This window comes from Penicillium griseofulvum, assembly GCF_001561935.1.
Source record: "Penicillium griseofulvum strain PG3 chromosome Unknown contig_95, whole genome shotgun sequence".
Classification (NCBI taxonomy): Eukaryota; Fungi; Ascomycota; class Eurotiomycetes; order Eurotiales; family Aspergillaceae; genus Penicillium; species Penicillium griseofulvum.
In genome coordinates, this window is record NW_024467454.1 from 1,682,394 (window position 1) to 1,697,197 (window position 14,804).

Sequence of the window (14,804 nt, forward strand, 5' to 3'; positions counted from 1 at the left end):
TGCACCTCTCTCTCCATCATTGAATAAGACCCTTTCTTTTGTAAGATCACTGTGTCTCTACCAGATTGAGGTTACTAGGAGTTTTTAGCAGAACTATGTGCTTTATGGGGACAGAAAAGCTCGCTTGGCTGGGTACGTAGCACCTCGATGAGTATTCACCCTCTACCTCATTCTCATACATATTACCCACACCACTATAGCTAACATCGACCAGGCTAGCACTACCAGAAGCAGAAGGAGAAAGAAAACAACAGAGGGATTCATTAAGGCCAGAGTATATATATGAGTCTGTCTCTTCTCCCAGCTGTATAAGTCTTGCAAATAACCTAATCAGCAAGTAGACGGGAGATAGTAAAGTTCCTTCACTCTAGGTCTCCAAATCAATCGCTTTTGCCTGAACCTGGATCTCAACGGGCGATTCGATGAGACGGCCAGCCGAGTCATGAGTCGCATCCCATTCTGCGATCTCAGAATTGGGGACCTTTTTGAGGCGATTGCTCTGAACGCCGCCACCTAGGTTCACAAGTTCCTGTCGCAGCTTGTAGCCTCTCCATTTAGGAATAAGGAAGGCCCAAAGATAGTAATATATGGCACAGGCAAGAAGACTAGGTAGTTTCATTAGTAAGAAATAGACTAGTAGCAGGATAAGTCGGTGTAGGCAAAGTGTGGTTGACTTACATTCCAATTCCTGTCACCGCATAAGTTGCATACCAAAAGCTGACATCACCAGCATACTGGCCACCAATGGGTGGATACCACGGCATGACAAGGAGGTAGAGCTGAACGAGAATATTGAAGAGAATGACGACATTCCAAGCCTTGAATTCGGGTTCAGGGAGGTTGGCTTTTCTCCGGCGCCAGCGAACAACGTAGAGACCAAGAGCCATTGCAAGGTTAAAGACAGCATCGGGCATAATCTTCAAATCGTTGACTGTTCATTGTTAGCATTGCAAGAAAGTCAAGCAGAGTGGAAAAGAAAAAGGAGCCATACTGAAAGTGAAAGCGTCTCCAGCAGGGACAGCTAGGATCATCAGTATCGTAAGAAACCAAATGACAAAGTACGGGCCTAAGGTTGTGCCAAATGGTTTAGTCGAGACCCAGAAGGTTGTCCAAGGTAGAACCCCCTGTCGCCCGCATTCTCTGACTCTCCGAGATAGACCAATTATCACGGCTATCATGTTACCGAAGGAAGCCAAGGCAATGAGGAAGTTGAGGCCGCGCACTGCGCCGCTGTTGCCGAAGACCTTCTCAAAGAACAGACTTGCAGTGGTTAGGTCTGAGGTCTCTATCTCTTCCTTGGGAACTGTGGAATCGCATACAATTAGTGTCGTGAGTCTAACATAGGGTAGGTTATCGATGGCTTACCGGCAGCAAAGAATGCGATATTTGCAAACATATATAACACATAAACTGTTGTAAGAGCAGCGGTGGCGTAGATTTTGAGCGACCTGACGGGGTTCTATCAACGGAAGTGTTAGTCTCAGCCCATTCCACATGAATGTCGAGCCGCCATACCTTAACCTCGTTGGCAACATTGAAGGCGTTATTATAACCTCCATAGGAGAAGATGATTCGGTATAATGCAGTAGTAAATCCGTATGCAGAAGCTTTGGAGCTACCTGACCATGCATCTTGGAAATTGGCCTTGGGATTCTCAACCTTGGTATTGCCCCCTAAAACGACAAATCCAGTGAGTATAACAAAGAGAAGGGTGCAAATCTTCACAACCCCAACAGCGTTTGAGAACCAATATGCGTATTTCGTATGGAACACCAGCGCTGTGAGTTGTCAGCATTCCAGATTCAAACAAAATCATGCATTGTGAGAAACCTACTCAAGGTAGCAAGACTGTAGCAGGCCAGCGCAGTGCCTTTGATCTGCCAGTCGGTGCCCGTGTGCCCGGAGATGGCGATTAGATACTTGGCCATGACTATTATGATTTGTTAATTAATGTCTTCCAACAAAGAGAATGCAAATTCCCACTAACCTGTAGCATTGGCACTTCCAAACGAAAGAATAACGCTCTGGACCGCAAAGGTGGTTGGAAAGAGCCATTTCGGACTAGGGTATGCTTGTTCGAGGAAAACGACTTCTGATCCCGATCGGCTAGGGAAGTATGCCGTGAACTCGAGATACACAGCTCCAGACGTGAGGCATATCTAGGGCGGAGCGAGAACAATCAGTAGATGTTGCTTTCCAATTATGGACGAGATGTACCAAGTAACCGAGGGTCCAAAACATGAGACTGGCGCCGACCGAGCCCGTACCGGACAGGATAGATGATGCTTCGTTATATTAGCTGGCATTTCTAGATATGCATGGGCTGTGTCGCACTCACGCGTGGAGTAGATACCAGCGCCGATCATCATTGTGACATTCAGCAGGGTGATTGTGACGGGGCCCACAGAGTATCCTAACGGTGACTTGCTCTCGACTGGAGCGCCAGATGCATCCTGGTACGTGGGTGGTGCATTATTGCCTCCTATCTCGCCGATATACTTGCCCCCAGCAGTTAAGGTCTCCTCTGACTGGCCTTCGGCCACTGTACTGATTGCAGCAGGACGCTTGCTGAAGGATTGTCGCCAACCCATTGCGGGTAGTTATCAAACGTTGTGAAGATTAAGTATGTCTGGGAAGATTCTTCTCGCAAATAGAAATATAAAGATGCAAGGTGACAAGTATCCCGTCGGCTGATATGGTTGTCTATATGCTGGAGAGATAAAGTAAAACTGTGCCGTGTGTGCTATCTATATACCAAGGTACCGCACTTTCGTCCTTTCCTGTTTTATCTCCGGGCTTTTTGTCCAATACAATGGTTACGATTTCATTTGACGTGCGAGTGACATGTTTGTGGAGCATGATCTCAACATTGGAGTAGCGAATGTTACCATCATGCAGTGGGCTGAATTGGAGATTGGCCATATACTGCCGTTGACGAAGAAACACAGGGATAATTCGTCATTCGGTGCCCAGATCGCTGTATAACGTTCTCCACAAAAGCACCTTACATTACAAGTGGGGAAAGTATCGCGCAATGATTGATTCTCCATAATATCTGGCGGAGAGGGAGTCTTCATATCAGTAATCTGGTGTAAAGTAACCAACAATAATTGTACACAAATAAAGATGGCAGTAGACGTTTGTCGTGATACTATATTTGCATAAGAAGATAGATAAATTCTGAATCCTCATTGGGACGCCTATTCGTTTAAGCAGAAGTAGATCTAGCACGTTATAGCTAGCTCAATGGCGCAAGTAATAGGCTTCCCTGCAGCTGATGGTAGATGTATATGCGCCAAGATTGGTTGGTTGCAATCATATCACTTCTGGCAATGGTGATAGTATTGGGCATTTTGGGTCCTACTTTTCTATTTATTATGTCCTGTGTTGGGATGGGTATGAGCGACGTCTTCAAGAAATTGCTGGTCCCTAACGCGGTTCAATTAGACCAAGCATGGAGTTGAACAACATACCTTGGCAATAATCTTTAACGGCAAATAAGTGTCTAGAATTAATCTATAATAGATTCCGAGATGTCGCCTACCCTCACACGGCCCTCAATTAGAGTTTGTGTACGGAGTGATTGATGAGGCAAGGAGAGGCGATTCATGCTCATTCTTGTATGCTTGCTTCACAGGCCCCTTTCTAGGGTCCGATGCAGGATATCTCTCATGAAGAAACCCTAGAAGTGTACAGGGAAAAACGAAAGGGGAAATAAAAGGAGATAGGAAAGGAGAGATGATAGGAGAGCAAACTACAAGTGCTGTCACTAGGGGCCCTTCCATGCAAGCCCCAGGCTACCAAGGGCCCTTGTTACTATGAAAGATATCTGTGACTTAAGGACTATAATTGGGTTGTGTACAATACGGAATTTTCCTTATAATTGTGATGGTCCATTTCTAAAGATAAGGAAAACAAGAGAGAATACGTGTTTTATTCCAACTATGGCGTGATAAATTCTAACGCCAAAACAATATAAAATTACTCACTCAGCGAAGATTCTTCCTCCAATATTACCTGTTCATTCAAATACTCGAGTCACCGCTGCACACTTTTGCTCATTGCCAAATAATAAGCTGCAACTACGGATGGATTCGGCCTTCAAGGCCGAGCCGACGAGCACGGAGATTCCATCGCTTAAAAACGAAAGGGCTATCGGCACTAAATACGCTGATGAAACTCTCCGCATTCTTGAACTTCATGGGGATTCGGTTGCTCCATTGACAACCGAGAAGGAGAAAACGCTGAGACGCAAATTGTACTGGCATATATTTGGGCTACTCTCCGCCATCAACCTACTACTCTTTGTGAGATCGTTATCCGAACATCGTGTTTACAACATCTAATCTTTCTAGATTGACAAATCCACTCTGGGTTATGCCGCTATTCTTGGCTTGTTCGAGGAGACTGGCATAAGCAAGGCTCAATACAACAATCTTGGCACTTTCTTCTACGTTGGTATGTGACAGTACTGTTGTTCCAATTATACCTCCCCTAACACTTTTGTAGGTTACATTGTTGCACAATGGCCAGGTCATTATGCCATGCAAAAACTGCCATTTGGAAAATTTGTCGCAACTCTTGTCTTCATGTGGGGTGTCATCCTACTATTGCATTGCGTTGCCACAACATATGGCGCTCTTGTGGTTCTGCGACTGGCGCTCGGCGCCGCTGAATCTGTAGTTGTACCTGCAATGGAAGTGACGATCGGGATGTTCTTTAATCGTTACGAACAGTCGTTTCTCCAACCCTTCCTTTGGTTGACATCGGCAGCCGCCCCAATATGTGCCGCATTTATCTCTTACGGTTTGCTTTGGAGTCATAGCACTATACTGCCCTGGAAGCTATTCATGATCATTACCGGGGGTGTCTCGGTCCTTCTCTCCGTTCTTGTTTGGTTTCGTTATCCGAACAACCCAGCTGACGCTACATTCCTGTCACTGGAGGAGAAAATTCACACCATCAAGCGAGTCCACGAGTCAAGTCAAAGCTCTATTGAGCAGAAGCAGTTCAAGAAAGACCAGTTCAAAGAGACACTCCGCGACCCCATCTCATGGCTATTTACACTGCAGGCCTTCACCCTAATGATGTCTAATAATCTGACCTACGGGCAGCAGAACCTCATTACTAAGGCTCTTGGGGTGGACAGTTTGGGTTCGACCCTTGTGGCTGCAGCTGGTGGCGGGTTTGGTGTGCTGGTCTGTCTTGCAGGTGCATTTGCCCTGCGGTGGTGGCCTTCAAATCTTGCCTTCCATGGACTTTTCTGGTGTATCCCTGCAATTGCAGGTGGGATTGGGATGGTTGCTATTAATTGGGACCAGAAACTAGGGATGCTTGCGTGTCTGTTGCTGGCCGGCCATACCTATGGTAATACTTACATTATTGCCTTAGGTTGGGCTACGTCATCTGCAGCCGGCTACACGAAGAAGCTAACGCGGAATGTTATGTTCATGGTTGGTTATTCCATTGCAAACATTTGCTCGCCACAGATATGGGTTCCTAAGGATGCACCTCGATATTACGGTGCCTGGGTCTCCATGATAGTGGTCAGTTGGGTGGGGACACCGTTGATCCTTTTCATTATACGATTTATATTAAAACGGAGGAACGTTCACCGGAAGGCTTGGGCTGCATCCTTGAGCAGCGAAGAGAGAAAGACTCATGAATTCGGAGTAGTCGAGGAACTTGATGAAAATGGCAACATGATACGCAGGCACGTTGAAATTGCCATGTTGGATATGACTGATGTGGAGAACAAATTCTTCATCTACCCTATTTGAAGGAGCTCGGATATTCAGATATTTGCATCATCTAATAGAAAATCTCTAGAACAATTATCGGCCAGAGAAATGGTTATATACTAGCTTCCCCTGAGGTTACTCAAGTCCCACTACACTACCGGAAGAATATATTTTGACAAGGATGGTCACAAACTACGCGCGTAGTTTGTTGTCCTGCTACAGTAGCATCAGTGTAACTTTCAACTGGAGGTACTTCAAATCCCCTCTCGGGTAATGTTTCAAGTACTACAAATCTACGTTCAATATGACCTCGCAAGTAGGTACAAGTTGCCCAACTTGTTGCTCAACTAACCAGGTGCAGGTCGATGCAGATATTCGTTCAAGTCTTCTCAACATCAGTAGATTAGTCCGCGAAGTTGGAGATAGAGTGAGCCTTTTTTCTAAGTTGTGGTGCAATATTTTGATATTGAATGTCACAGGAAATTTCCCGTGTGATTGAAGAAATCATACAATGCCCCGATCAAATTGTCGCTCTCCATGACGCGTTCAGAAGAAAGCTGAAACGCAGATCGAGGAAGTCAGATTCGGAATTAGCCTTGAAAGAACGCGAGAACTGGTTCCTAAACTTTTCATCAACAAAAGGCGAAAAGCTCAAGTCCACAACAGCTAATGCGCTTGCCCGTCTCACAAGGAATTGGGATCTATCGACGGAGCAAATCAAAAATTTACTCGTATGCTCGGTACTGTGGGCTAAAAGCCCTGGTCTATTTTGGACTGGTGGTCCTTCAGATGAAAATATCACCCGCCGCTGCTACAATGATCTGAATGCGATTGATGAACTTTCTCCTTTGCGACGAAGAATCCTATTGGTCACTATTTCACAACAAGTCCAGCAAACCCAGAAAGCCCAGCCAAACACCGAGCCTACCGGAAGGAAGAGATCCAGAGGAACAACAGACTGGCACCGGCGAGATCAAGAATGTCTCCACAATGCAATGTGCTCCTTAACGCAGCAGCTTTGGCCCGATCTCACGGCCGAGAAACAGCAGAAGATCCAGGACAAAATTACCCGATATTCCCTAGCCGGGTGGAAATGGCGCCAGCTCAAAGCTAAGGAAATGATCCTTGCTTTCCAAAACATCAATGTAACCCAGTATGGTCCTAGCATTAAACGATTAGTGGGATAAAGTCTTACCATATCAGATTTGAGCGTCGCCCATGGCCTCTCGTTGAAATTGAAGCCATAAATGGTTTCGTCCAAACGCTTCCTCAAGTTCGGATTCAATCGACTCTACGCAAGGCATTCAATGCTATCACGGATTATTATTTGAAGTCCAGTGATGGTTCTTCAGGGCAAGAGGCAGGAAGCCAATTAAGAGCGCCGAGCATTGAAAGTCATATGCTCCCATTGGTGACTTCTCGAACCTCTCCAGCAGCTGATATAAACATACTTTCGGATAACAACGAGCCATCATTCGACGATGCGCAAGCTACTGAGGTGCTGTCAAGTATTACAAGAAACTCACAGGGTTGCCAGAGCCCTCGGGGATTGGTTAAATCCCATCAATTGTTACTAGCGGAATCGCCGAATAATCCAACACCAACAAACTGGGAAACCTCCCCTCCTCACCCGACTGATGATGCTTCACAGGAGTTACTAACTTCTTCCATCCCGGTCGGTGGTGATGCAACATTTTCGCAACATTCCCCGACCTTTGTACAGACGGCGTCTGAATTGGAGCATTTACCACGAGGGGAACACTTTATCCTTGAAATACCTAACCCACTGCCTTCCTGGCAATCAAAATCACGCCAAGACCACCTGGATTGGGGTTCTTCATTCTCCCTAGAGATCTACAATGACATTTTCCCGGAGTCTATATCAAACCCGCTTCCACCAACTGGTGATACTCCCTCCCTTGACTTAGTGGACTGGGACAATTACATGTTGGGTGACTTTGGAACCCTAGTGCTTCCTTTATATCATGGAAGGATGCCATCCCCGGTCGAGAATTGATAATTCAGTGACAGTCAATGTCAATCATATACTTAATAATAATAGCACAGCTAGTCCTCCAGGTTTACCAGAAAATGTGATGCTCTCACGCCCATCCAGACTCATGTCTTGCCCGCTCTCCATCGTATGCAAATGCCCATTATCAAGGCTAACCTTCCCCAATGCAATCCAAATTATTATTTTAGTTCGGTCGTCCGGAGCCATCCCCTGGCTCAGGATTCCAGGCTGCGGCATATGCGTAGTGCATATCAAGAACCATTGGAGCAGATGTGATCGTGGATCTGAGGAGACTGTTCGTCCAAACTTTCTTGCCACTCTCTCAATATTGGCTCGGTCCTACGAATGATTAAAGACTAGAAGAACAGGATAGAGGGGCAGAGTTTACTATGAACCACTCAACGACCACACGCTCGACGTCCTTATTCTTCTGTAAGATGCGAAATGGATAGTGCTTCCCTGTTGCATCTAGGTTCTCCGAGTAAAGGTCCTGTCCTGACTCTCGGACTACCTGCTCGGCTCGATCTGAAGTCATAGAGCTAACGGCCTGTTGAATATCTCTTGTTTTCGACTTGGCTTCGGACTCATAGTTGATCGATCGTGTTTCTATTGTTCGTTGTATTTCGCTCGGTTCCATCGCTTTCGAGACTCTTCGGGAATACGGTTGAAGGATTATCTCAGAGCTGTGGGCACTCATGTAATCACGTATATATTGTAAGACTGGTGGGAGTTACACACGCATACTATGTGTGACATTAGTGAGCCCCTCACATAATGGACTTTCCAGTAAACCTGGCTTGCCTTTTGAAGACAAATCAGTCTTCACTTCCATATTCGTCAGCCAATAATCTTTGACGCGACCCATCCTCGTCCTTTCTAGAGTTTTCAATAGCCACTTTGGGCCTTTCAATACTATCTATGGGGTAGTCTAGCAGGTATATCCAAACTAAATAATCGGCGAATTCCTCGAGAATTGTGGAATTACATGAACCCCGGTCAGATCTATACAAGCTAGGTAGCTACTTCCAACCACATAGCACCTCTGCCATTTCAGACTATCAAAAATATAGCAAACAAATGAACTTACATATAATACTTAGATTTAGTAATTGACTCGACAAGCTTCAGGCCAATATGATTTTTGTAGAAGATTTTAGCGAGTTTACCATATTTGTAGTTGAGGATGTTCCCTTGAGCAACTCCGTACTCCATATCAACGACAACCCAAGCATTGAGAACCTTTGAACCTTAAAAGAAAGTCAGATTTTATTCACGTACACATCGATGACTTAGTCAATGACTGTCACGGTGGAATGAGAGATTAATACGGAAGAACACGGGAATTATAGAGTGTAGCAACATGCACAATGCTAATTGAGGGCAGATTATTCCCTATAATTACCAGCGTCTATTAAAGCTTCTCTGCTACTTAATTCTATATACCATCATTCCAATAATAATAGGACCCTTGATGGATTGTTGCCCCATTATCTCACTACGAAGCCTGCTTCGAAGGTGGATTGATTTTCTATTCTTGAACAACGATTCCCAGTCGGTCTGGGGAACCGAAGAAGAGCGTTGGTTGCCATGACTTCCAACTCTGCAAAAATTCGTCTTCGCTAAATTGGACACAGATGGGGCTGCGTCCAAACCCGCACAATCATCTCTCTGCTCAGACAGTATCATTGAGCTCCCGGAAATACCACCGGGTACCCGATATCAGTCATTGCAGCCCCGTGAATTGAGATCCTCGGAGCCGACGAGTCTCAGTCGTTCCGAGTCGGTCAACATTTCTATACCCATTCCGAGCAAACAAACAACAAACGCCAAACCGGAACCACATATTGAGCTCCATCCCTAGAAACCGGATAGGTGAAAACTTTCCTTCTCTCTTACAAGTAGCGACTGAAAGTAATTCTGCTTCTGGTTACAACTGAGGACAATTGTGGGTTTGATTATCTATCATTTACCAGGTGGGGGTGAGAAATTTGCTTGAGGCCTTGTTTGCTCATGGGTTTTTATGCCTCTTTTGGGATGAACAAAAATCAAGAACATCTCTTTGAATCCCCCTGTCACTCACAGTGCCAATACCTAGCCGTATTACATGTAGCAAGCACGAGTGGGTATTATTGTTGATGTCTATTGTGATATCATATCCCTACTATTTGCTACGCCGTTTGCTAGTCCAGACTTGAGACCTTTCTTTGCCGGATTCACAGGAATATAGATACTCTGTCCCTTTATTTCTTTCTGCATCAACAATACAAGAATATTTGGCCGCATAAGCGACCTTGTGATGTCAAAGGACATTGCTGTAAGTCTTCAATCGTGCAAACTGGATCCCGGCTTGAATCCCAGATGAAGAGATTCCCCTCCCTTCCGGACTAGCAGTTATGCGGCTCGCTGAGACCAAGCAATGCAGAGACCCTGTAACCGGAAACGCTACTTTGGCTGATACTGACCTTGTTAAACGTGCCAGATCCCGTGGATCGAGTGATGAGTCCATCATCGCAACCTCATCAAAGTTGACATATCTGTCAAGGGATCTCAACGCCGCCGGAAGCATGAAGACTCTTCAATCAATCGCACCAGGAGGCTGCACTGTTGCGGATTTGAATAGTAGTCATTCTGAAGGCGAAATTGACCTTACAGCTGAACCGGTCAACATCTCGGCATTCCGATCGTGCATCCTCCTTTTCCTTTTCAACGCTAGATAGGTTGCCGGCTCGTTCTATTATAAATTTATTGGGTTTTGAGATTGCCCGTAATGAAAGATGGCCCATTTATTGACCCATCGTCAAGCCGAAGAGCTGTAAATATATGCTTGGGGGGACAAGCTTTGGTAATTGTTTTCTAGCTAATGCTAAACATACATGCAGACAGAGATTCATTATAGCATATTTATCAGTAAATGGTCTTCTAGGAACCGCTGCCATCCTGAGAAGTGAATTGGGGGTTGTAGAGAACGACTTTGATGCAACGGCAGTGAAGAAATACGAGACTCTGCTAGAGAAGAAATGGACGAGCACTGCCCGCTTACAGAGAAAGGCAAGTCAGCATTGCGGATTACTCAACGGGGTTTTCATCTACGGGTATGTACATCGTAATACGGGAACTAACCTATTTTCTAGATCATGGATCTTGACTCACGACACGCAGCTTTACAATCTGAACTTGACAATTTGGCCCCTACCTACCTCCGCACGCAACCGAGACCCAGAGTCGTGGCTTCCCAACATCCCCGGTACTCACTACTCTCCCATCGGAACACTGTCAACTGTATTGCTTTCCATCCTAAGAACCCTTCTATTGCCTCCGGTTTCGACGATTTCAAGATTAAGATATGGGACTGGGAACTTGGGGAATTAGAGATGACACTTAAGGGCCATACAAGAGCAGTTTGTGGCCTTGATTATGGTTGCCCTCCTGGGGCCTTTGGCGTTCTTTTAGCCTCCTGCAGTTCCGACCTGACCATCAAGTCATGAAATCCAGCAGACGGATATAAGAATATTCGGACTTTGCACGGGGATGACTATATTATTAGTGCCGTCCGTTTCATACCAAATAGGAGATTAGTTGCTAGTGCAAGCAAAGATATGCATATGAGGTTATAGGATATAACTAATGGGCATTGCGTGAGGACAATGCAAGGCCACACTGGCTGGGTGCGAGATGTCTATCCGGCTCTCGACGAGGGTTCCTCCTTTCTACCGGGGATGATATAACTGTTCGTTTATGGGACATTTCAACAAAACCGGAAAACAAATTGACATTGAGCGGCCATGCAAACTTCAATGAGTGTTGTGCGATTGCTCCACCGGCTTCATATCAGTACCTTGGTTTATTAGCCGGGTTACCGAAACCCCCATATATAGGAAGCACGGCTGAGTTTATGGCAACTGGGTCGTGTAGCAAGACTATCAAAATCTGGGACGCTTGGAGGACTTGCATTGAGGTGTTGATTGGGCATGACAACTGGGTACGAGCAATTGTTTTCCACCCTGGAGGCCGGTATCTCCTTTCTGTCTCCGATGATAACACAATACGTTCTTGGGATTTAGGCCAGGGAGGAAAATGTGTTAAAACGCTGAAAGATGCACATGGGGGGTTCGTCACCTGTGTTTGAGATGGCCTCCAGGATTTGTCAAAGATCACCCCACGGATGTTGCAGGTGCTGCTAAGAGACAGACATGAGATGACGCTAAGGCACGTGGGGAAGACTCGTCTGATTTGCAGATCCAGTGCGTTGTCGCTACAGGTAGCATCGACCAGAAATTGCAGATATTTGCAGGCTAATCACGATGAATGCCGGTGAACGGCGAGAAGGAAGTGGTCTTTGCTAGACTAATGAGCCCCTTTACCCTACCGTGCCACATGCACCACCAATAATAAACACTATTGTTTTAACTGACTACATAATGGTGCTCCATATGTAGCAGACTAATATTTATTATTGATATTGGTCTTCCCAGCAAGATAGGGGAGCATGTTCATTCGCATCCCATCTTGACCGGGCCGGGTTGGCATGGCAACCCGGTTTACCGATTGCATTTGGTTGTACTCCGACGGAAATTGCATTTCGCCGAGTCTACTTGCTGGTTCGGTGTGCAGACATGTGCGGCTACACTATCGAGCAGATTTAAGATTCTAAACGCCTCCAAAGTTAGCAGCACCTCCACTCAATTATTCTAGAACAAATGGCAACGGAGGTCACGTGCCACCAATGATATCAATACCACGTGACATCGGAGAATGGCATAAACAAACCACATCCGACCTGGGAGACATTCTATCCAGATTTGGTGTTGGCTTAAAAAAATTATTCTACTATAAACAGAACTCATCTTTACCTACCATTATTTATAAGAGACTCTTCAAGTCTGAGTTCCTACCCCATACGTGATCATCGTTTCCACCGACGATCCTCTTGTTTACTTTCACGGAAGTAACTTTGAGACGGCATCGGAATTAGTATGGCGACTACGACGCTCGAGTCTCGCTTCAGGCATTTGTCTGTCGAGGATGCAAAAGATGTAAACAATGAGACCAACCGACACCGGACCTCCAAAGTAAGTACGCACAATGAAGCCCTTTCAATATCCGTCGAGAGCACAAGTGTTGACAGGAAGCAGGTTGCACTCACTAGCGCTCGTCCATCAGACAGAGTCAGACAAGCAGAAATTTTGAATTCTGCTGTATATAAGAATCAACACACAACCATTGAACCTGTCGCTTCCCAAGTGGCTTTAGAAACCGGTGCAAAATCTCTTCGGCGAGCTCGAACGCCCTTATCGGTTATCTCAACACAAAGACCCGAGAGGGTTCCCCAGGAAGGAAAACAACAACTTACAGCGTTGAAACATGTCGCTTCCCCAGTATCTCAAGCCAAAGCAGGGCAACCTTTACGGGCTCGACATCCCCTCTCTGTTGTTCTATCGCAATCGAATGCAGCGCCCGCAAATGAAAAGCACCATACAAGTGATGCCAAGCGACAAAGTACAGCCGTCAATCATGTCGCTTCCCAAGTGGCGCATGCGAAAGGCGAACATGCTCCTTCTCCGGCTCGACGCGCCCCCTCTGTTGCTCAGTCGGCGGCAACCAACGCAATGGCAAAGACAGGAGAGCAGTTCGCTCAGTTTATCAAACAACCTGTCCCGAAGGAATTTCACCTGGGCATGTTCGAAATCGGCCGACCCCTAGGAAAAGGAAAGTTTGGACGAGTATACCTTGCGCGGGAACGAGAGACGGGGTTTGTTTGTGCGCTCAAGGTACTACACAAGAACGAAATCCAACAAGGACGGGTCGAAAAACAGGTGGCTCGTGAAATCGAGATTCAGAGCAATTTGCGGCACCCCAACGTCCTCCGGCTATACGGTCATTTCCAGGATCGAAAGCGGATAATCTTAATTCTCGAGTATGCCGGCAAAGGGGAATTATACAAGCGCTTGCAGAAAGAAGAGCGTTTCCCGGAGTGGAAGGCAGCGCAATACATTGCCCAAATGGCGAGTGCTTTACGATACTTGCATCAAAAGCATGTCATTCATAGGGATATCAAGCCTGAGAATATTCTTATTGGTATTCACGGAGAGCTGAAAATGTCTGACTTTGGCTGGAGTGTTCATTCACCAAGTAGTCGCAGACTCACAAAGTGTGGAACATTAGACTACTTACCTCCTGAGATGGCCGATCCGAAGAGGTGCAACACGCCTTATGATGAAAAGGTTGACCTGTGGGCTCTAGGTGTTTTGATGTACGAGTTCCTAGTTGGGAGAGCACCTTTTGAAGATACTCCTGCTATGACACAGAAGCGAATCGCCAAGGGGGATATGACTATCCCGTCTTTTGTTAGCGTAGAAGCTAAGGATCTTATCGAAAAGGTGAGCTCATGTTCAAATATTTTACCAAACACTTACTGACAAGGATCAAGCTACTTGTTCTTGATTCGGAAAAGAGAATTGCCTTGGAGAATATCCGAAAACACCCGTGGATTATCAAACACTGCGACGGGGTCGCAAAGCAAGACAGGTCTTGAATTATGGGAAAATCAATGTATTCTGCTAGCACTGTGGAGAGAACTCGAATATAGCTTTCAAGGATAAGCAGACTAATCAAAATGGGTCTACACCTCGTGCAGCTTTGGGTTTCCCATCAGCTGAACATCCGAAGGACAGGCGGATAGCATATCCATATTGTTCTGAACAAGACTCCAAGGAATATCATTAGAAGGGGTCACGCATTGATAACCACTGTCGGATCTGCAAAGCAGAAGACTGGCGTTCGAGTACCTCTCTCGATATGAGAAGTCTCCCCACGCGAGTACTTGGAGGTCTGGAAGACCATCAGCGCTAAATGCCCACTGCGCAAAGTTGTGCAGTTCATCGGGTTTGCAGGGAGAATCTGGTTCGACTTTAGATTCCATCACACTACCAATTCAAATTTTCGATAATTGGGGACCAAAATACCTTGGCCAAATTCATACGCATAAAGAGACTTAGGATACCAGGTGGTTTCTCCATCCCAGCTGGTTTTTCCAAAGGAGATTAGTCCAC

General features: G+C 45.9%; 4 protein-coding genes across 4 annotated transcripts; 3 read left to right on the forward strand and 1 right to left on the reverse strand.

Annotated features, from left to right (window-relative positions):
- Positions 1 to 367: 367 nt before the first annotated feature.
- PGRI_061100 (uncharacterized protein) lies at positions 368 to 2,591 on the reverse strand (the record flags this gene model as incomplete). Its single annotated transcript, XM_040793824.1, has 10 exons — positions 368 to 605; positions 679 to 931; positions 992 to 1,021; positions 1,184 to 1,303; positions 1,366 to 1,459; positions 1,516 to 1,778; positions 1,835 to 1,930; positions 1,988 to 2,159; positions 2,218 to 2,285; positions 2,339 to 2,591. 10 exons carry the CDS (start codon positions 2,589 to 2,591, stop codon positions 368 to 370), a joined length of 1,587 nt encoding a protein of 528 aa, XP_040648679.1.
- A 1,497-nt stretch (positions 2,592 to 4,088) lies between these two features.
- Positions 4,089 to 5,780, forward strand: PGRI_061110 (putative allantoate permease of the major facilitator superfamily; the record flags this gene model as incomplete). Its single annotated transcript, XM_040793825.1, has 3 exons — positions 4,089 to 4,307; positions 4,356 to 4,458; positions 4,510 to 5,780. The coding sequence occupies 3 exons, from the start codon at positions 4,089 to 4,091 to the stop codon at positions 5,778 to 5,780; spliced, it is 1,593 nt and encodes a 530-aa protein (XP_040648680.1).
- A 265-nt stretch (positions 5,781 to 6,045) lies between these two features.
- PGRI_061120 (uncharacterized protein) lies at positions 6,046 to 6,928 on the forward strand (the record flags this gene model as incomplete). The annotated part of the gene is made up of 3 exons (XM_040793826.1): positions 6,046 to 6,057; positions 6,103 to 6,168; positions 6,221 to 6,928. 3 exons carry the CDS (start codon positions 6,046 to 6,048, stop codon positions 6,926 to 6,928), a joined length of 786 nt encoding a protein of 261 aa, XP_040648681.1.
- A 5,800-nt stretch (positions 6,929 to 12,728) lies between these two features.
- On the forward strand, positions 12,729 to 14,171 carry PGRI_061130 (aurora family serine/threonine-protein kinase; the record flags this gene model as incomplete). Its single annotated transcript, XM_040793827.1, has 1 exon — positions 12,729 to 14,171. One exon carries the CDS (start codon positions 12,729 to 12,731, stop codon positions 14,169 to 14,171), a length of 1,443 nt encoding a protein of 480 aa, XP_040648682.1.
- Positions 14,172 to 14,804: the final 633 nt, after the last annotated feature.